Source organism: Anomaloglossus baeobatrachus, chromosome 9 (genome assembly GCF_048569485.1).
Source record: "Anomaloglossus baeobatrachus isolate aAnoBae1 chromosome 9, aAnoBae1.hap1, whole genome shotgun sequence".
Taxonomy (NCBI): Eukaryota; Metazoa; Chordata; class Amphibia; order Anura; family Aromobatidae; genus Anomaloglossus; species Anomaloglossus baeobatrachus.
This window is the reverse complement of record NC_134361.1, coordinates 53884236-53905199: the sequence shown is the minus strand read 5'-3', so window position 1 is coordinate 53905199 and position 20964 is coordinate 53884236. Positions and strand designations below refer to the sequence as shown.

At 47.5% G+C, this 20964-nt stretch overlaps 1 protein-coding gene across 1 annotated transcript in view; it reads left to right on the top strand.

Annotated features, from left to right (window-relative positions):
• The first annotated feature begins 7364 nt into the window (after nt 1-7364).
• LOC142251172 (sodium- and chloride-dependent neutral and basic amino acid transporter B(0+)-like) overlaps nt 7365-20964 on the top strand; it is an 80606-nt gene continuing 67006 nt past the window's right edge. The window contains exons 1-2 of the mRNA XM_075323713.1: nt 7365-7558; nt 15917-16061. Of these exons, the coding sequence (XP_075179828.1) occupies nt 7499-7558; nt 15917-16061 (205 nt within the window). The 5' untranslated portion in view covers nt 7365-7498. The remainder of the gene's footprint in view (nt 7559-15916; nt 16062-20964) is intronic.

Below are 20964 nucleotides of genomic sequence, written 5' to 3'. Positions count from 1 at the left end.
GGTTCATATATACTCAGATATTGAGCAATTATCTATACTCTTTCAATAGGGCTACATAATTTGGAGAATGTACAGTATACCACGAAAGGGCATCATCTTTAGAAGAGGCTTCCTTCTGGGATGAAAGTCATGAAGACTAAAGTGATGCAGTGTGCGGCGTATCGTCTGACCACTGACAGGCAGACCCCCCCCCACCCCTGTAACCTCTGCAGCAATACTGACAGCATTCATACATCTATTTTGAAAAGACAACCTCTGGATATGATGCTGAGCACGTGCAGTCAATCTCTATGGTCGACCATGGCGAGGCCTGTTCTGAGTGGAACCTGTCTTGTTAAACCACTGTATGGTCTTGGCCACCGTGCTACAGTTTAGTTTCAGGGTGTTGGTGATCTTCTTATAACCTCAGCCATCTTTATGTAGAACAACAATTCATTTTCTTCAGATCCTCATGAATTCTTTGCCATGATGAACCATCTTGAACTTCCAGTGACTGGTATGAGAGAGTGTGTGAGAGATAACACCAAATGTAACACACCTGCTTCACATTCACACCTGAGACCTTGTAGCACTAATGAGTCACATGACATCGGGAAGAAAATATGGCTAATGGAGCAAAATTTAGCCATTTTCACTTAGGGGTGTACTCACTTTTGTTGCCAGTGGTTTAAACATTATTGGCTCTGTGCTGAGTTATTTAGAGTGCACCAAATGTACACTGTTATACAAGCTGCACACTGACACTGTATATTGTATCACAGGGTCAGATCTTCAGTGTTGTCCTATGAAAAGATATAATGAAATATTTGCAAATATGATAAAGGTGTACTCACTTTGTGATATATTGTACATCTGATGACCCTTATCACCTTTGAGTGGGACTTTTTCCATAGCTCCTGTTTACAATAACCATATAGGTGGACAATTTTTTTTGCTTTAATTGGTGATCATATAACCTCTATTCCCTGGCAGGGGCATACATAAAAATCTTTATTTCAGGGGCGGAGCCAGACATGGCTGAGTGAGGACGTTGTTTTCTGGAGCTCCTCTATATAATCCTCCATAAAGCCGGTTTATCCTACAAAATGGGCAAATCCACAGCAAAAAAGAATAAGCCTAGCACCCCAGGGTGACCTCCTGTATCCCAGGGCAACATTGGAGCTTATCTCACCCACTCCCGGAGCCTGGGGCTATACTACAGCCGGGGCGGGAACTGCGGCCTGCAGAGCCTGAAAGGATCCCTATTCCAGTGCCCGAGGAGGCGGCAATCCAGGAGCCCCGGAGGAGGGGTGAAGCAGCAGGGATCCCCCGTGATCTGAGGGGACCCACCAAAGGACCCACGGCGGTGGCGGGAGTCGGCGGAACCCCCACGGCAGGAGAAGCGGTACACACAGCGGCACCATTCGAAGATGGCGGCCGCGCTCCTGAGAAGCTGGCAGGCAGACCAGTGCTGGAGGACGGGTCGCCCGCGGCCGCAGGCTCACCTGCCTCGCGCTCCGCTGTGACTCTGCTGGGACCGGTGAGCCCTTGTAACTTACTCGCGGCCAGCACCGGTGGAGTCGGGGGGGGGGGGTTGTGGCTTGCGGGTGCGGGGTGCACGTGTGCTCAGGCCCAGGAGATGACTCACCGCTGCAGGCCCGGGCACTAAAGAAGCAGGCATCGCGTGGAGAGGCTGGGGGATACCTCAGAGAGAAGCACCCCCCACCTCCCCAGATAGGTGGTCCACGGGATCCTCCTGGGCCGAGAGCCCGACAGGCACAGGTGGGGACCTGGAAAAGGGTACATTGATGCCTGTGAATGGAGGGCCCAGGGTGCTGGGGTCTCCCCCACTCCGTCTTGCGGCCGTGCCACAGGTATGGGATGGCATAAACAACACTCAAAGCATGCAGAAATTGATATATGGTCCAGCTCTACAGGACTCTTTTTGTGCATACCCCAACATATCTCACACTGCCCCCTTGATGGGCGAGGATCGCCCGGCATCCTTGGCAGATCTGCGGTCATTGTTACAAGCGATCCCCACCAAGAATGATATTGCAGCATTGGCTAATCAAGTGATGGTGGAGTGTAAACAGGAATTTACCCAACTGCGGAATGAACTTTCCTCACTTACTCACAGGGTTAACACCCTGGCCAAGCAGCAATCAAATTCTCAGGTGTCTATCCAATCTATCCAAGAGACTGTAAAGAATCAGTCCAAGCAACTATTTTGTTTCTCGCCTGATCGATGCCGCGATCCCCCTGATACAAGGTACAGTGATTCTATGTGGCGACCTTAATGTCACACTTGACCCCACAGTAGACAATTCTGGGGGGAAATATAGCATTGCATACACCACCATTAAACGTATTAAAAAAGCTTTATTGTGCATTCAATTGTTCGACACCTGGAGACTAAAACACCCGTCGGACAGAGACTATAGTTTCTATTCCCACACTCAAGACTCATATAGTCGTATTGATTACATACTACTAAAGCACAGCGCTCTCCCTTGGATCCAACACACGGGAATGGATAACATACGGTGGTCAGGCCACGCGCCGGTTTATTGCACGATTGAGATCCCCTCTCTCTCGGCCCCCAGAGGGTCATGGCGGTTGAATGAGTCATTGCTACTGGATGAGCTTTATGTTACCGATGTTCAGACCTCTATTACAGGGTTCATGAAGGACCACTCAGTAGATGACACAGCCCCCACTTATAAGTGGGAAGCATTGAAATGTGTCCTACGAGGTATTTTTTATTAAGCATGGGTCGCAAATCAAAAAAGAAAGGGCCCAAGACATAGTAAAAGCTCTTCATAGGGATTCTGAACGGGAGCTCATCCACAAGCGAGCCTTATCAGCCACAAATTTACAGGCCCTTTTACAAGCTAGCTTTGAGGTTAAAAAACTGCTAGATTCCTCATATAAGTGTCTAATACAGGTGGGTAAGGGGAGGTTTTATGAGTTTGGGGATAAGCCCGGCAGATTGCTGGCTAATGCGCTGAGGGAAGAGAGAGCTCATACCCTCATTTCCTGCATCAAGAACTCACGCGACGAACTACTTTATGCCACCCCTGACATTGCAAATACCTTTCACGACTATTATTCCAAGCTATATAATCTACCTGTCGAGCCCCCTAAGTCGAGTGATGGGTGTCCTTCAATGCCCTCACCTTTTAGATGTCTCGATAGCTCTGTAATTGAAAACCTAGAAAGCCCATTTTTATTGGGTGATTTATTGGCAGTGATTTGCGACACACCTGGTAATAAGAGTCCTGGACCCAATGGGTTCCCCGCCAAATTTTACAAAGCCTTTTCAGGATAATTAGCACCCTTAATGCTCCTTTCCTTTAATTCAATTTCGGACTCTGTCCCCTTCCCACCCCATTCCACCACTGCCAATATTTCTCTACTTCGTAAGGCCGGAAAAGACCCCATGGCGTGTAGCAGTTTTAGACCGATATCACTACTTAATGTAAATTTAAAAATTTATGCCAAGCTTTTGGCAAATAGACTTAGTCCTTTGCTTCCTGACCTGATTCATTTAGACCAGGTTGGGTTTGTCCCGGGTAGGGAGGCAAGGGACAATACCATAAAGATCCTGGACCTAATCCAACACGCACACACTAAAAAACTTTCTTTGATGTTGCTGTCTTTGGATGGCAAGAAGGCTTTCGACAGAGTCTACTGGCAGTCACTTTCACAGACACTGGACCATATAGACCTGGGACCATTTTTTTCATCTAACATTATGGCCCTATATCATTCCCCGACTGCATACCTTAAGATTAATGGCACCCTGCCGAAACCCTTCTCCATCCGAAACGGGACACGGCAGGGATGCCCCTTGTCACCTTTACTATATGTTTTAGTCATGGAGCACTTTTTGTCGCCCATCCGGTTCAACCCGGATATACAGGGTATTAGGATCGCCAATCGGGAGCATAAATGCGCTGCTTTTGTCGACGATCTCCTTGTATATCTGTGTAATCCCCTCACATCCCTCCCATCCTTAATGTTGGAGCTAAACCGCTTTAGCAAGTGGTCCAACTTTAAAATTAATTTTGATAAATCAGAGGCCCTAAATATCTCTTTGCCCCAAGCAACTGTGAATGCTATAAAACCAAACTTCCCCTTTAGATGGCCACCCCATGGCAGTATTGGATATTTGGGCATCAAGTTCCCATCTGACCTGACCAGGCTCTTTCAATTAAATTACCACAGTTTTCTGTCAAAGCTCGAGGGGGATTTAGCCTTGTGGCAAATGGGTACTCTTTCATGGTTCGGCAGGATTAGCGCACTCAGGATGACAGCTCTGCCGAGATTGCTGTATTTGATACAGACGGTTCCGGTCTATGTTCCGGTAGCCTATTGGGCCAAGATGCAGCGCTTATTCAATCAATTTGTTTGGTCTAAGAAGCGTGCCCGTCTAGGGAGTAGCGTCTTAACCAGGACCAAGAATGCAGGAGGAGCGGGATTGCCTGACTGTAGGCGGTATTACTTGGCAGCCGCTCATGCCAGAGTTTTGGACCTTTTGCATAACTCTGGATCTAATCTTTGAGTTTGCCTGGCACAGGATATGTGCCCCTTATCATTACTGACCCTGCCATGGACCTGGCCGCTCCTCACCAAACATAAGATTGAGATGTCCTATAACACTAAACAAACATTGAAAACGGTTCACTCTGTGTCATCGCGCAATAATCCAGCCTAGATGGCCCCTTATGCCATTAACTGATAACCCAGAGTTTTAACCGGGAGCATCATCCAACAATTTTCTGGGAAGCACGAAACTGAACCCCCTGAGATTAAACCTGGTGGCCCCGGGGGGGTCCCTCCTTCCTTTCCTGGAGATAGTGGAGAACCGTAATTTCAAACTGCGGTTTCATTTTGAATATGCCCAACTCAAACACTTCTTAACCTCCCAAGACACACCGTCATGGATCATTCTTCGCCTCAAACACCTTTTGAAAACCTTTGCACTGTGTCCTCTGATACGCACCACGCAATATCAAGGGTGTATAAGCTTATGACGAGTGCAGTAGAGGTGTCACCTCCTCGCTTCTGTGCAGCATGGGAGACAGAGTTCAATCAAACGTTTCCTGGGAATCAATGGGAGCGTTGTTTCCGTCTGACCCACAGGTCCGTGGTTGCCACTAGGATGCAAGAAACCAGCTATAAAATACTTTCCAGGTGGTACAGGGTCCCAGCGTCCCTTCATGCGTGGTGTCTCGAAATACCGGATACTTGCTGGCGTTGCGGAGCGCAGGGAGGCACCATGTCCCACATCTGGTGGTACTGCCCAAGCCTGTCGGTCTTTTGGAACAAAGTACTAGCAGCCATACAGGAGGGCACCGAGATCATAGTCCCTAGTCGCCCAGAGGCAGTTTTACTGTATATCTTTAATGTATCGGAAAGGGTCTATAAAAAAATCCATTTTGGGCCACCTTCTTCAAGCCGCCAAGACAGTGATCCCACGACGCTGGAAAGACTCTATCCCCCCTACGTTGGATGAGTGGGTAACGGAGGTGAATGTGATCCACCGCATGGAAACGGTGATGGCCCAGTCGCAAGGGCAGACGGTAGAGACGGCCACTAAATGGTTCCAGTGGGAATCATTCCTGTCCGGTAAAACATTTCTTGAACTAATCTGATCTTCGGAGTAGGGGCACTCTGGCTCTTTCTCCTCCAGATAACATATACCACCCTTTTGACAAATCTTGGTCCAACCGACAATGTATCAGTCCCGGTCGTTACGTTCTGCTCTCTATCTCTTCTTTCTCTGAATTACCCTTTCTTCTTTGGATTCTGTGACTACCACTCGCCTTAACCTCTTCTTTTTGTTTTATTATTTATTGTCTAAGGTTTTAAATGATTATCCATGTACTATATCAATCATTTATAGAATATTATGAAGTCTGTGAAGGTTTGGTGCCGTGTTGACTTTTAATTCGCATTATTTGTTACGCATGGATCTATGCTCCCTTAATGTCTTCTTTTGAAAATTCAATAAAACCTTAAATTGTAAAAAATAAAAGTAGAAAAAGCTTGAAAATACCCAGTCACCCTCTTTACACCATATGCCTGCCAATATAAATTTCACTGGATACCTAAACATTATACTTCCTCTGTAATAAAAATTTTTATGCTTGTACTTTTATTTTTTATACTCATATTGATCAATAAAAAGGAATTCAAAAAGTTAAAATCTTTATTTCGAGCAAATCACAAGTGGGGCAGCCATTGGTTTTCTCACTGCAGACACACATAAACTAACCCAGACAGAAGAGGGCCCCTGTGCAAGAAGACTATATAAGCACTTCGCAATCCAGTAGCTCATCATAATGGACAATTGCACTTTATCTGGAGGTGTAAGTTGGCCTTCTTACTTCTTCACCCTTATGTGACTACACAGGTTGTACCAATGGTATGTCCCCCCTTGGAACTAATGTAGCATATTCAAACCTGTGCAGTAGTGACTAAAGAGATGGTGATCGAATACGAAAAGTGGTCAGAACTAGAGATGAGTGGACCCATGAAAGTTTGGTTTGGCGGGTTCAGCCGGACATTAGATAAAGTTTAGTTTGGGACCTGGACTTGACTTGAACCCCAATGGAAATCCCTAATTGGGCAGTTCGGGTCTCCGTCCACATACAGCCAGCCATAAATAGATCACTTCCGTGGGTGGGTGGCGGGGTTGCTCCATTTTGTTTGGTGCACACTATATCGATCATGCTGTTCTTACCCCCAGTGCTGATCAAACACTGCAAGAGGCTCCTCGCACTGGGCTGAGCACCGAGTGTACCCGAGTACAGTGATGAGTAGTTTGCATATGTAAAGCACCAAAACTCCAAATCCAAAATATGTTTTTTTGGTAAAGTCTGTGTTTGTTAAGAACCCCGAACTTTGGTTTCATTCATCTCTACTCAGAACACAAAGGTTAAATAGAACCAGAGTGCAGAAAATGTTTTGACACCAATGTGTGTTTGTGTATATATGTAAAAAACAAGAATATAACCACTGGTACGTGCCGTATTGGATACTTAATGCTTAAAAAATAAGGCATATAGTATGAGCTATGTAATGCTATGGATGGAATAAGCTTTTCTACAGATTCATGCACAGTATTCAATAGTAAAAACACAATAATACACCTGTCCTGCTATTACATACAAAATCTAACAGGTTAGCACATGTGTTTGACTTGGCACAGAAAGTAAAATCTAAGTGTTAAGCCTGAGTCAACCACAGAGTGAAACTCCCAGCACCTCTACGATTTGCATGGGATGTTGCAAAATAATCAGTACAGCCTACCTAGTAAAGCTCATCATTCATTAAAACGAATTTTTGGGAGGTGGTTATTCGTCTTTAAATAGGAGCCCTCCAGTCCTCTCCTGGTCTGTGCGGAGGAGGAGGAGGTTGGGTCATTGGGTGCCTAAGCTACAAAGGACAATCACATTACCTGAGAAGAAGAAGGATATAATACATCCACTGTTAGGTTCTACGTACAAGAATGGGACTTATACCTAATTTTCTCAAGTGCTGTAACAAGAAAGGCAGTAAGGACCTGGTGGTGAGTGACTTATACAGGAAAGTAATGGGAATGCTAAGTCAAGTGTCTGGGCAGCCAGCCACGAAATGTTGTCTTCACTCGTCTTTCTTGAGTAGTTTTGCAACAAGTGAACTCTTTGTTGTGTCTTCGACATCTTTACTGAATATTGACCGCGAATCATTTTGCAAAAAAGAAATAATTTCCTTAAGACATGGGAGAACATTTTAATATTTGGCACGTTGGGAACTTTTTTGAGTAACGGAGTAGATTTAGGAAATGAAAAAATTCAGCTTTGCTTCCTCTCTATCTGTGTAATGTGGTTACCGGCCAAATTTAGGTGACTCTAATCGAAATGAAGAGTGAGGTTTTGACAGTTTGCAAAAGCAAAGTGCAAGGCATTTGTTTCCCCTGTTTACTGACATTCCGGTTTAATGATTAGTTAATGGGATTCTGCATTTTTTAGTAAAAATGTTTAAGGTTAAGTAGCCGCGCACAGTAGCCAGCCGGAGATTACGGCACTGACATAATAATAAGTGACTTATCAACGTCCTACCAGTCTGTGCATCACGCTGCTCTGCTTTACCGGTCTGTGTAGTTTATCCGAAGAGTCAAAAAATGTAATAATGTCATTGGAAGTCCACTTAGAAAGTTTTTTTTGTTACTTCAAAGATCTTTTTTATTCAGCTTTTCAAGGGTTAATTTTCAGGAAAAAGTGCCATGTTTGAGTGGGAGAGAGGTATATAAAAATAAACCAGCAAAAGTCAAATTTACAGTTTCAATGTAACATCTTGTTGGACATTTTCTGTCTAGACTCTCCTGACTGTCCAACTTTCCAAGATTGATTGTATCTAAGATTGTCATTACTTTTGCATGGTAATTTACCATATAGGTGACCTCCATACATATTGGAAAAATATAGGAGGAAAAAAGGCTAAGCAGTAGGAAAAAAAACAACTTCAAAAGATGTTCAATGTTGAAGTATTAAGGACTTGAGGCACCATAGAGGAGTAAATGCATGCTGTGCTGCCATATGGTGCCTCTACGTTTTTAAGCTATCCTCCCTTAGGCCTCCTTTACGCGCCCCTGCAAAACACAAACGTTTTGCATGGTCCGTGGTAAAGGTGCATATGTGTGTCCATGTGTGTGTTTTATGTGTGTTGTCCCTGTGCTATCCATATGACAGCATGAGCTGATATATAAATGAATAAAATTATTATTATTATTATATACTTACCTGTCTCCGGTGCTGCTGTCTCCGGCGCTGCTGTTACTTATAATAATATAATAAGTTTTATTTCTATAGCGCCAACATATTCTGCAGCGCTTTACAATTCAGAAGGGACATGTACAGACAATATGACACAATGCAAAATAACAAAATTAAGATACCAGGAGGAGTGAGGGCCCTGCTCGTAAGCTTAGTCTATGAGGAAATAGGGGAGGCACAAAAGGTGAATGTGGGGGAGAAAAGCTTGTCATATATGGTCCAGCCATCGATTTAATAGGGTATTCAAAACCAGCTGCATGAACCTGTCATCGGCCAGAAGTTATACAGGTACAGGGTCAAGAATTGGAAGTAAATTTTTTGAAGGGCAGAAAGGGACTAGATTAGATCAGGGCAGTGAGGTGATAGGCTAGTCTAAGGGGTGCTTCACACATAGCGAGATCGCTATCGAGATCGCTGCTGAGTCACAGTTTTTGTGACGCAGCAGTGACCTCATTAGCGATCTCGCTGTGTGTGACACTGAGCAGCGATCTGGCCCCTGCTGTGAGATCGCTGCTCGTTACGCACAGTGCTGGTTGGTTTTTTATTGTTGCTCTCCCGCTGATAAGCACACATCGCTGTGTGTGACAGCGAGAGAGCAACGATCTGAATGTGCAGGGAGCAGGAGCCGGTGTCTGTCAGCCTGCGGTAAGCTGTAACTAAGGTAAATATCGGGTAACCAAGGGAAGCCCTTTCTTGGTTACCCGATATTTACCTTAGTTACTAGCTTACGCAGTTCTCAGGCTGCCAGTGCCGGCTCCCTGCTCCCTGCACATGTAGCTGGAGTACAGATCGGGTAAATAAGCACAGTGGTTTGCTTATTAACCCGATGTGTACTGTGGCTAGGAGTGCAGGGAGCCAGCGCTAAGCAGTGTGCGCTGGTAACAAAGGTAAATATCGGGTAACCAAGCCCTTGGTTACCCGATATTTACCTTAGTTACCAAGTGCAGCGTCGCTTCCACACATCGCTGCTGGCTGGGGGCTGGTCACTGGTCGCTGGTGAGATCTGCCTGATTGACAGCTCACCAGCGACCATGTAGCGACGCACCAGCGATCCTGACCAGGTCAGATCGCTGGTGGGATCACTGCTGCATCGCTAAGGTGTGATGGTACCCTAAAGAAATGTGTTTTTAGGGCCTGCTTAAAGGTGTGGATTGTTGGGAATTAATTGGATTGCTCTTGGTAGTGTGTTTAGAGCATAGGCGCAGCTCGTGAGAAATCTTGAAGACGGGAGTGGGAGGTTTGAATTGTTGAGGATGTCAGTATTAGGTCATTAGCAGAGTGGAGGGCATGGGTGGGGTGATAGAGATGAGGGAGGAGATGTAGGATGGTGCAGAACCATGGAGAGCTTTGTGAGTGAGAGTGATAAGTTTATGTTAGATTCTGTAGTGGATCCACAGTCAGTGCAGTGAATATTCATGAGCATAATAAGCGGGACCTGGAGCAACAGCAGCACCGGAGACAGGTAAGTATAAATTTTTTTTATTTTTTTGTGACTTGTTTTCTACGGTACATGTCACACTGAGGTCACACGGCTCACATCAGGGTGCGGTCCGTGTGACACCCGTGCTGCTGAAGAAATACGGACATGTCACCATGTGGCGCACACAGACACGTGACTGCTCTACATGAACACACAGTCCATGTCAAAATGCAGATGTGTGTGCAGACCAATTGATTTTAATTGGTCCACATGTGTCTGTGTCTCCAGTACGTGTGAAAATGGACGTCACACATACCGGAGACACAGATATGTGAAGGAGGCCTTAAGGGAGTATTTCCATATTACAGCATCAGATGAAACATTTCACTGTATTCTCTTAAAATTCATATATCTCCAAGAGAAAAAACCTTTTGAATCTAATAAAAGACATATATGGGTACAGTATAGACCCATAGACTTCTATAGGCATCATATTAGGGGCCTATGGAACTTAAAGTCTGTATGTAGGTACAATATAGCTATAGACATAATCTTCATTGCAAAAAAACCCTCCATCTGTATAGTAATCTGAACTTTCTTGAAAGCGGTATTCCAATCTGATACATTTATAGGATTGTTATAGGCAGTGGTGGACACAGACAGAAAAAAGCCTCTGTGCAAGAATAATATAGGGGCAATTTGCAGCCCAAGAGCTCATGAAAATACAAAATTGCACCTGCTTTGTAGGTAGAAATGCACCCTCATACCCCTTGGGACCCGGACTTGACCTGAACCCCAATGGAAGTCACTAATTGGGAAGTTCGGTTCTCCGTCCACATGCGCCAGCCATAAACAGAACACATCCGGGGGCAGGTGGGCAGTTTTCCCATTTTTTGGGGGTGCACACTACATCCGATAACGCTGTTGTTACCCCCAGTGTGACCCATTCAAACACTACAAATGCCTCGCACTGGGCTGAGCACCGAGCATACCCTAGCACAGCGATGCTCACTCGAGTGGTCAGCATACGTAAAGCACCCGAACTCCGAACTATGGGGGTATTTTTGTAACGTCCGTGTTTGGTGCGAACACCAAACTTCGGGTTCACTCACCTCTACTGCTGACATGTAAATGTTTGGCCCTAGGCAGATGCCTGTTTTGCCTTGATATGAAATATTTAGGCTAATATACAGGATCATAGAGTTCCAATGTAGTGTCTTGCTACGTAAGAGGTCTTTAGATCAACCAATTAAGAACACATGGAGTGTTCGAAACGCGTCCGGTATTAATCATAACTCTTTTTCTCTTTTTTTTCTCTATTTTTAGCCGTCCACTATATGTTTTCCATGGCATATTTAATTTTGTAGTGTGCATATATATATATATATATATATATATATAAATATATATATACTAGAAGGTGGCCCGATTCTACGCATCGGGTATTCTAGAATTTACGTATTGTGTAGTTAATGTATGATTTTTGTTATATATATATATAGGATGTTGTTGTGTGTAGTTACCAAGTGTTTGTGTAGGGGCTGTACATGTTCTGGGTGTTGTCTGGGTGTGGCGGGGGGTGAGAGCGGTGTTGTGTGTGTGTTGCGTGTGTTGCGTTGTTTGTGGAGCGCTGTGTGTCTGTAGCGTTGTGTGTGTATGTGTTGCGCGGTTTGTGTGGGTGTGGTGTGTTTTGGGGGGAGGTATGTTTTGTGCAATGTGTGTGTTGCATGATATGTGCGTATATTTATGTATGACGCGGTGTTTGTGTGTTGGGTGTTGTGTGTGTGCAGCGTTGTCTGTGTGTGTGGGTGTCTGTGTAGGGCGGTGTTTGTGGTTCCCAGTGTGTGTGTGGTGTGTTGTGTGTGTTGGGGGGAGGTGTGCACCTCCCATCGTGCTCCATCCGCCATGCTGCGCACCCCCCATCGTGCTCCATCCGCCATGCTGCGCACTCCCAAACGTGCTCCATCCGCCATGCTGCGCACTCCCAAACGTGCTCCATCCGCCATGCTGCGCACTCCCAAACGTGCTCCATCCGCCATGCTGCGCACTCTCAAACGTGCTCCATCCGCCATGCTGCGCACTCCCAAACGTGCTCCATCCGCCATGCTGCGCACTCCCAAACATGCTCCATCCGCCATGCTGCGCATTCCCAAACGTGGTCCATCCGCCATGCTGCGCACTCCCAAACGTGCTCCATCCCCCATGCTGCGCACTCCTCATCGTGCTCCATCTCCCATGCTGCACACCCCCCATCATGCACCATCCCCCATGCTGCACCAGCATCAGCCTCTCTGCCCCCAGCATCAGCCTCTCTCCTCCCAGCATCAGCCTCTCTCCTCCCAGCATCAGCCTCTCTGTCCCGAGCATCAGCCTCTCTCCTCCCAGCCTCAGCCTCCCCCAGCATCAGCCTCCCTCTCCCAGCCTTCCCCAGGATCAGCCTCTCTCCTCCCAGCCTCCGTCCTCCCAGCCTTCCCCAGCATCAGCTTTCCTGTCCCAGCCTCCCTCAGCATCAGCCTTCCCCAGCATCAGCCTCTCTCCTCCCAGCCTCAGCCTCTCTCCTTCCAGCCTCCCCCAGCATCAGCCTCTCTCCTTCCAGCCTCCCTCAGCATCAGCCTCCCTTTCCCAGCCTTCCCCAGGATCAGCCTCTCTCCTCCCAGCCTCCTTCCTCCCAGCCTCCCCCTCCCAGCCTCCCTCAGCATCAGCCTTCCCCTCCCAGTCTCCCCCAGAATCAGCCTCCCCAAGCATCAGCCTCCACCAGCATCAGCCTCTCTCCTTTCAGCCTCCCCCGGCATCAGCCTCCCCAAGCATCAGCCTCCCTCGTCCCAGCCTCCCCCAGCATCAACGTCCCCCAGCATCAGCCTCCCCCTCCCAGCCTCCCCCAGCATCAGCCTCTCTCCTCCCAGCATCAGCCTCTCTCATCCCAGCATCAGCCTCTCTCCTCCCAGCATCAGCCTCTCCTCTCTGTCCCCAGCATCAGCCTCTCTCCTCCCAGCCTTCCCCAGCATCAGCCTCTCTCCTCCCAGCCTCCCCCAGCATCAGCCTCCCCCAGCATCAGCCTCTCTTCTTCCAGCCTCCCCCAGCATCAGCCTCTCTCCTTCCAGCCTCCCCCAGCATCAGCCTCCCTCTCCCAGCCTTCCCCAGGATCAGCCTCTCTCCTCCCAGCCTCCGTCCTCCCAGCCTTCCCCAGCATCAGCTTTCCCCTCCCAGCCTCCCTCAGCATCAGCCTTCCCCAGCATCAGCCTCTCTCCTCCCAGCCTCAGCCTCTCTCCTTCCAGCCTCCCGCAGCATCAGCCTCTCTCCTTCCAGCCTCCCTCAGCATCAGCCTCCCCTTCCCAGCCTTCCCCAGGATCAGCCTCTCTCCTCCCAGCCTCCTTCCTCCCAGCCTCCTCCTCCCAGCCTCCTTCAGCATCAGCCTTCCCCTCCCAGTCTCCCCCAGCATCAGCCTCCCCCTCCCAGCCTTCCCCAAGATCAGCCTCTCTGCTCCCAGCCTCCTCCAGCACGCCGTGCTCCTCTGCCGACACTCACACACCCGATCGCATACACTCACACACACCCGATCGCATACACTCACACACACCCGATCGCATACACTCACACACACCCGATCGCATACACTCACACACACAGACACTGACGATATCGCACATACGCGCTCACATTCACAACATCCGGAGATACCACATGCTTCTGGCCATGTGATCCTCCGTCAGGTCCTGGAAGGTCACAACAGCACAGTATCGAGGCCGAGAAGCAAGCGATATCGCCGGATGCTGTCAGTGTGTGGATGCGATGTGATGTGTGTGTGAGGTGTGTGTGAGGTGTGTGTGAGAGTGAGTGTGATCTGATGTGTGTGAATGTGTGTGTGTGTGTGCGTGTGGATCTTCCGCCGCTGCAGGACCTTGATGCGCTTGTAACCATGCTAGCATGGTTACTAACGTATCCACACCACTCCCGTGCGAGCGAGGGACGGGGGGGGTGTTGTACAGTACTCACCTCCGTGACAGCCGTGTCAGTTCGGGGAATGCGCGGGGGGGTGGGGCCAGAGCTAGCGTGCATTGCGTGAGGGGGGCGGGGCGTGGCGTGGCCGAATTGCCAATGCCTGCAGGGTGCGGAGCCTGGGCGAGCGGCTGGCCAATCCATGTGGGGGCGCAGCCTGGGCGAGCGGCCAATCTGTGTGGGGGGGCGGGGCCATGGCGAGCCCAGCGGCCAATCAGCTTTGTGTCACCGTAAGGACACAATTTTGGAGCATGACAGACAGACAGACAGACAGACAGACAGACAGAATAAGGCAATTATATATATAGATATATATATATATATTTTTTTTATTTATTTATTTATTTTTTTATATTTTTCAAATAAATCATTAGTTTTTAATACTTTACATCTGGACGCTGCATCATGTTTTTTCTTCATTTGTTATACAAGGTTGGAGGACTTTTGCTTAGTCCAGTGGGACATTTATTAATCCTGAATCATCCAGTATAGACATCGGAGACAGCCCTTCATCTCTGGGGTGAATTAAGGTGACGGGTCATCCATTATAAACCACATCAGTTGTTATGTCAACTAAGGAAGCGTTGAGTATTTCTATTGTTTTAGGGCTTAGATTAGAGTTTAAATATTAGGAAAACAAATAGAAATAAGATTAGAAGCCATGATAAGATCATATATAAAGTGTTTGCCATCATAAGATCGTAAATAATGTGTCTGCTGTGATAAGAGTGATGTTATGCTCGTGGGGAGAGCACGGTATTAGTGGGTCCACTGGACCGAAGGTACCGTTCACTTGTCTGGATGAGCGAACTGGATCGGCGGCCGAGTCTTCAAAGCAGGTACATAGGCTGGTAAGAGGCCAGCAGAGGGCAGCCCCAGGGTATATGCAGTACCTCAGCAGCTGGCGCCACGGACACAGTACAGTCTGTGGTAAAAGCGGCGGCAGGCAGAATAGTGGATCCGTCTGTAATGGATGGAATGGATATGATAACAGTGACTGGCATGGATATTTGCATTAGAGGGTATCGTGGTAGCTGACCGGCGTGGATAATCATAGCAGCAGCTTAGGATAGTACTGAAACACAGATACGAGTCAGCAGCAGAATGTAGCACAAAACAGCAGCATTTGAGGACCTGAGAACTAGCAACGTAACTAACTTGTTGCCCGGGCACCTCCCTTAAGGGGAAGGTGCCTTAAATACCTGAAACTTCTCAGCGGACCTGAGAGGCTCTTCTGGGTTAGGGCACGCTGGCCCTTTAAGAAAAGGTGCCTGCCTATGCACGCACCCTATGGGCATTCCCAGGAAGCCTGTGAAGTGTGTGCAGGCCTCGGTAGACAGCAGCATGATCTGAGGACAGGGTGGACACTGCAAGACAGCCCTGTAATTGAGAGAACCGATGCCCCAGCCAGAGAAGGGGGGCAAGACCGCACAGTGACAGCGGTCTGGGCATTACAAGTGCAAATAGTTTGTCAGATCCATAAGGGGTCAAAATAACAATTTGAATGTATTATAAAAAATGTTACATTCTTCAAAAGTCAATAATTACTGAAAGCCTATAATATGACATTTATGAAATAAGTGAACAAAGACAAAACAAGGTGCAAAAACTTACCAGAAATGTATCATGTACAGGAGCAGGAATTTTTACGAGACAATCTTTTATACTGACTGATGGATTCTTTTATTATAATTAGGATTCAACAGTGGAAAACACAGATGAGAACACGGAACGAGGAAACTGGTCAAGTAAATCGGAGTACCTCCTGTCCATGGTGGGCTATGCTGTTGGTTTAGGAAATGTGTGGAGATTCCCTTATCTCACCTTTCAACATGGAGGAGGTAACTGTCCAGATTAAGTTTATTTTATTTTTAAGTGGGGGTATTAGACTTATTAAAATATACAATATATACATTAACTTTAATGTAATCACATAGAAATCAAAACTCAGAAGCACCTTAAAGGGAATGTATCGTCAAAAAAAAAAAATTCAATAACTGAAAAAATAAGTAATAATATTTTAATGTTTTGTTTAAATGTTATTATTTTTTTTTAATTGAGCAAAATATAAAAAAAAAATTACAAAGTTCAAAGTTTGATATTTTCCACAGTTTCCACTGTTAAACAATAGGGGGAGCAGCTTCTGAAATCCTACAGAAATCCAACTGTAGAAAAAGCTCACATTACAGCTGCAGTAAAGTGGGCGGAGTCTGCTCTCCTGTGTGTGATGGCACGCCTCCCCCTCCTAATCTGAGTGTTTACAACAGATAACAGAGAATGACATGTAGGGACATAGTGCAGAGCCATTTTGTTGGTGACCAGAAATGTCTAAAGTGTCACCAAGGACAGCAGGAGTATCACACAGGATAGGATTAGATACATGACTCAGCAGACAGTATCACTCAGGACAGGATTAGATACACAGCTCAGCAGACAGTATCACACAGGATAGGATTAGATACACGGCTCAGCAACCAGTATCACCCAGGACAGGATTAGATACACAGCTCAGCAGACAGTATCACACAGGATAGGATTAGATACATGACTCAGCAGACAGTATCACACAGAATAGGATTAGATACACAGCTCAGCAGACAGTATCACACAGGATAGTATTAGATACACGGCTCAGCAGACAGTATCACACAGGATAGGATTAGGTACACGGCTCAGCAGACAGTATCACGGAGGAGAGGATTAGATACACAGCCATGCAGACAGTATCACACAGGATAGATTAGATACACAGCCGTGCAGACAGTATCACACAGGAGAGGATTAGATACACAACCGTGCAGACAGTATAAGTGGTAGCAGCGGTGGTACTCCCATGCAGTGGCACACACACACACACACACAGCAGCGGCGGCGGGGGGCAGAGCAGTGGCTGGAGAGAGCGGAGGGAGGGGGTGTCATCGGAGACAGTAACGGCGGGGGGAGGGGCGGCGGTAGCAGTATCGGGGGCAGAGCGGGGGCTGGGAATAGCGGAGGGAGGGGGTGTCATCAGAGACGGTAACGGGGGAGAGGAGGGGAGGGTAGGCGTCCCATACTCACATATCTCGGCGGTTGACAGGGGTATAGTGGAGCAAACAGCATACGCTGTGAGCTCCACAATGATGGTGCTGATCTCTTCCCTCTGCTGTGATCTGGACAGCTCAGGAGCACGTCCAGGTCACAGCAGACGCCCACTGTAACGTAAATGATGGGGTCGGATCCCGACCACTGTTCTCTATGCACAAGGGCTGCCATAAAGGAGTGAGTAATACACATGCAGCAAATCCAGCATGGCCCCCCGTGCCTCCAGTAAAATTAAAATTAGATAAAAAATAAATAAGCTGCGATTTTCATTTTAAAAATACTTGATTTCATAATCACTATTTTTAATACAAAAATAAAAACGAGATACATTCCCTTTAAAGGAATTGTCCATTTTTTTCTTATTCAGTCTTAAACTGGATGAACGTTTGTTTGAACTATGCAGAAGATACATCCACGTCTACCTTAAGCCAGCTTTACACCTTACAATTAGGTGTGCGATCTCGTATGCGATGTGACACGCCCAGGTCGCATATGCGATTGAATGAGATTGCACGTAGGTCGTTCATTTGCTGTCACACGTGCGTTAGTAGACTGTTAAATTGATCAATTTTGTGTGCGATCCCTTAGATCATGTGTTCTGTGACGTATGCATTGGACACCCTTTTTTTTTTTTTTTATTTATTGACTTGCCAAGCGTGTGTAATGTGTAGGGATGCATTTTTACTATGTCATCTGCCATTCAGCTCTGCTACATGGCCGCTGACAGCAGCCACAGACAGCCATGTAGCAGAGCTGAATGGCAGATGACAGCAGACACAGAAAGAGCCGCACTGTCAGAATGAACTCGGGTGAACTTCACCCGACTTCATTGTCATGCTGCGGCTCTGTCTGTGTCGCGCCCTGATTATCGGTCACCAGTAGAGATGAGCGAACTGGTCCCGGTTCGGCTCGAGGCGGTTCGCCGAACGGAGGTCCCGTTCGAGTTCAGTTCGTCGAACGTTCGACGAACCGAACTCGAACGTATAGGCTATAATGGGAGGCAATAACAAACACATAAAAATGCATGATAAATGTACACAAACAGTTAATAAACATTGCCATAACACTTACCGGTCCCCGCGATCCCTTCTGCACTCTGTCTCCTGCCGCTATTCCATCCGATGATCGCTGAATCCTCCCGGCGACCGGCACTGCCAGCAGAGATGCAGGACCTATCGTGACGTCAAAATAGCCATGTGACCAGTCACGTAGCTATTATCTCATTGGCTACAGACTGGTCACATGACTATGACACGTCATGTAGGACCTGCGAGTGCATCTCTCCGGTACACGGTGCACATATGTGTATCGCCGTGTACCGGCGACATGCTCTACCACACGGTCGACTCCCCATTCCGTTAGGGACCGGCTGACACAGCCGGTCATTAACGGAGATCACCGTTGCCATAGCAACGCAGTTAGCGGTGACGTCACCGCTAACCGCGGCTCCGAGAGCACCATTGCTATGGTAACGCGTCTGTCAGCGGTACCGCTGTTACCGCTGACAGCCAGCACTGTTCACTCACGGAGTGAAGGCTGCACGATTGTAGTGAGCATTGTAGTGAGGATGAGGTTCCCCAGCCCCAAGTGATGAGCTGGTGAACCTCATCCTTCCTCACTACAATCGTCACTACTACTACACTAGTGAGGATTGTAGTGAGGATTGTAGTGAGGATGAGGTTCCCCAGCCCCAAGTGATGAGCTGGTGAACCTCATCCTTCCTCACTACAATCGTCACTACTACTACACTAGAAAGAAGACAGAAGAGCAGGATCGTGGAGGGCTGACAGGGGGTAATAAAGATGGAGTCTCTAATGTGTCTGTGTATTTATTTCTATTAAAGTATTTTTTCTCTGTGTAGTGTTTTTTTTTAACCCTTTATTGGAGATTCCTAATGGCCGGGTCAAACGTGCCTGACATTAAGAATCTCTGGCTTAATACTGGCTAGTAAAACAAAGCCAGTATTAACTCATGATTACCCAACAAGCCACCCGGCTCCAGGGCTGTTGGAAGAGTTGGATACAGCGCCAGATGATGGCGCTTCTATGAGAGCGCCATTTTCTGGGACGGCTGCGGACTGAAATCAGCAGCAGAGGCGCCCAGAAACCTCGGGTTAGCCTGTGCTGCGGATTCCAATCCCCAGCTGCCTAGTTGTACCCGGCTGGACACAAAAATGGGGCGAAGCCCACGTCATTTGTTTTTTAATTATTTCATGAAATAAGTGAAATAATTAAAAAAAAAACGGGTTTCCCTATATTTTTGGTTCCCAGCCGGGTACAAATAGGCAACTGGGGGTTGGAGGCAGCCCGTGGCTGCCTGCTGTACCTGGCTAGCATACAAAAATATGGCGAAGCCCACGTCATTTTTTTGGTGGGCAAAAAAATTCTGCATACAGTCCTGGATGGAGTATGCTGAGCCTTGTAGTTCTGCAGCTGCTGTCTGCTCTTCTCCAGACAGACAGCAGCTGCAGAACTACAAGGCTCAGCGTACTCCATCCAGGACTGTATGCAGAAGTTTTTTGCCCCCTGAAAAAATTATGTGGGCTTCGCCATATTTTTGTATGCTAGCCAGGTACAGCAGGCAGGTACGGCTGCCCCCAACCCCCAGTTGCCTATTTGTACCCGGCTGAGAACCAAAAATAAAGGGAAGCCCTTTTTTTATTATTTCATGAATTTCACAACTAGGCAGCTGGGGATTGGAATCCGCAGCACAGGTTGGCCTGAGCTTTCTGGGCCCCACTTGTTACGGGGGGCTGTCTGATAATAACCGAAAGGAGTATCAGACAGTCAGGGTCCACCGTGCAAAGACTTTGCTGCAGACTATGGCAGAGTGCAATACCTCTGTTAACTCACAGAAGGATATAATAAGAAAGTAAAGCAATTCCTCCCTTACTTGGGGGGTGTGTGGAATGATCTCTGTTAATAATCACAGAGACAAAGGCAATGTGTGCGAAATGGCACCTACCTAGGTCCGCTCTTCTAGTGGTGCAAAAGAGACGAACAGCAGCGTAAGCCGCACAAAGCTCCTACCTGCGTTCGCTCCACTAGTGTGCGAGGACACGAACCACTAGATATGGCACCTGCCTAGGTCCGCTCTTCTAGTGGTGCAAAAGAGACGAACAGCAGCGTAAGCCGCACAAAGCTCCTACCTCTGTTCGCTCCCCTAGTGTGCGAGGATACGAACAACTGCCAGACGCAGTATAAGGAACGTTACCCTAGCGGCAACGTCCACCTACGAGTACAATCACAAGGCCCAGCCAGACCATGTGCCTCAGGCACCTGCCTATGTCCGCTCCCCTAAGAGGTAAGGATACGGACAGCAGCCGAAGCTGTAAGGTATAAGAACGCTACCCTGCCGGTAGCGCTCACCTAGCATAGACAGAGGAATGCCTAGAGGAACGCGCACAGAGCGTCTACTCATATGCATGAACCAAGAGGACTGAGCACCATGCGGCGTGTGTCAGGGTCTTATATAGACTCTGTGCCTCATCCAAGATGGAGGACACCAGAGCCAATCCGCTTCCAGAACGACAGGAGTGACGTCATGCTGGCCTATCACCGAGCAAGACGTCACAAGCACATGACCAGCGACCAATCGGCATAGAAGGTGTCAGAGACATGTGACCTCGTGTCAGCGATGATGTCACCCGCACATGTGCAATGG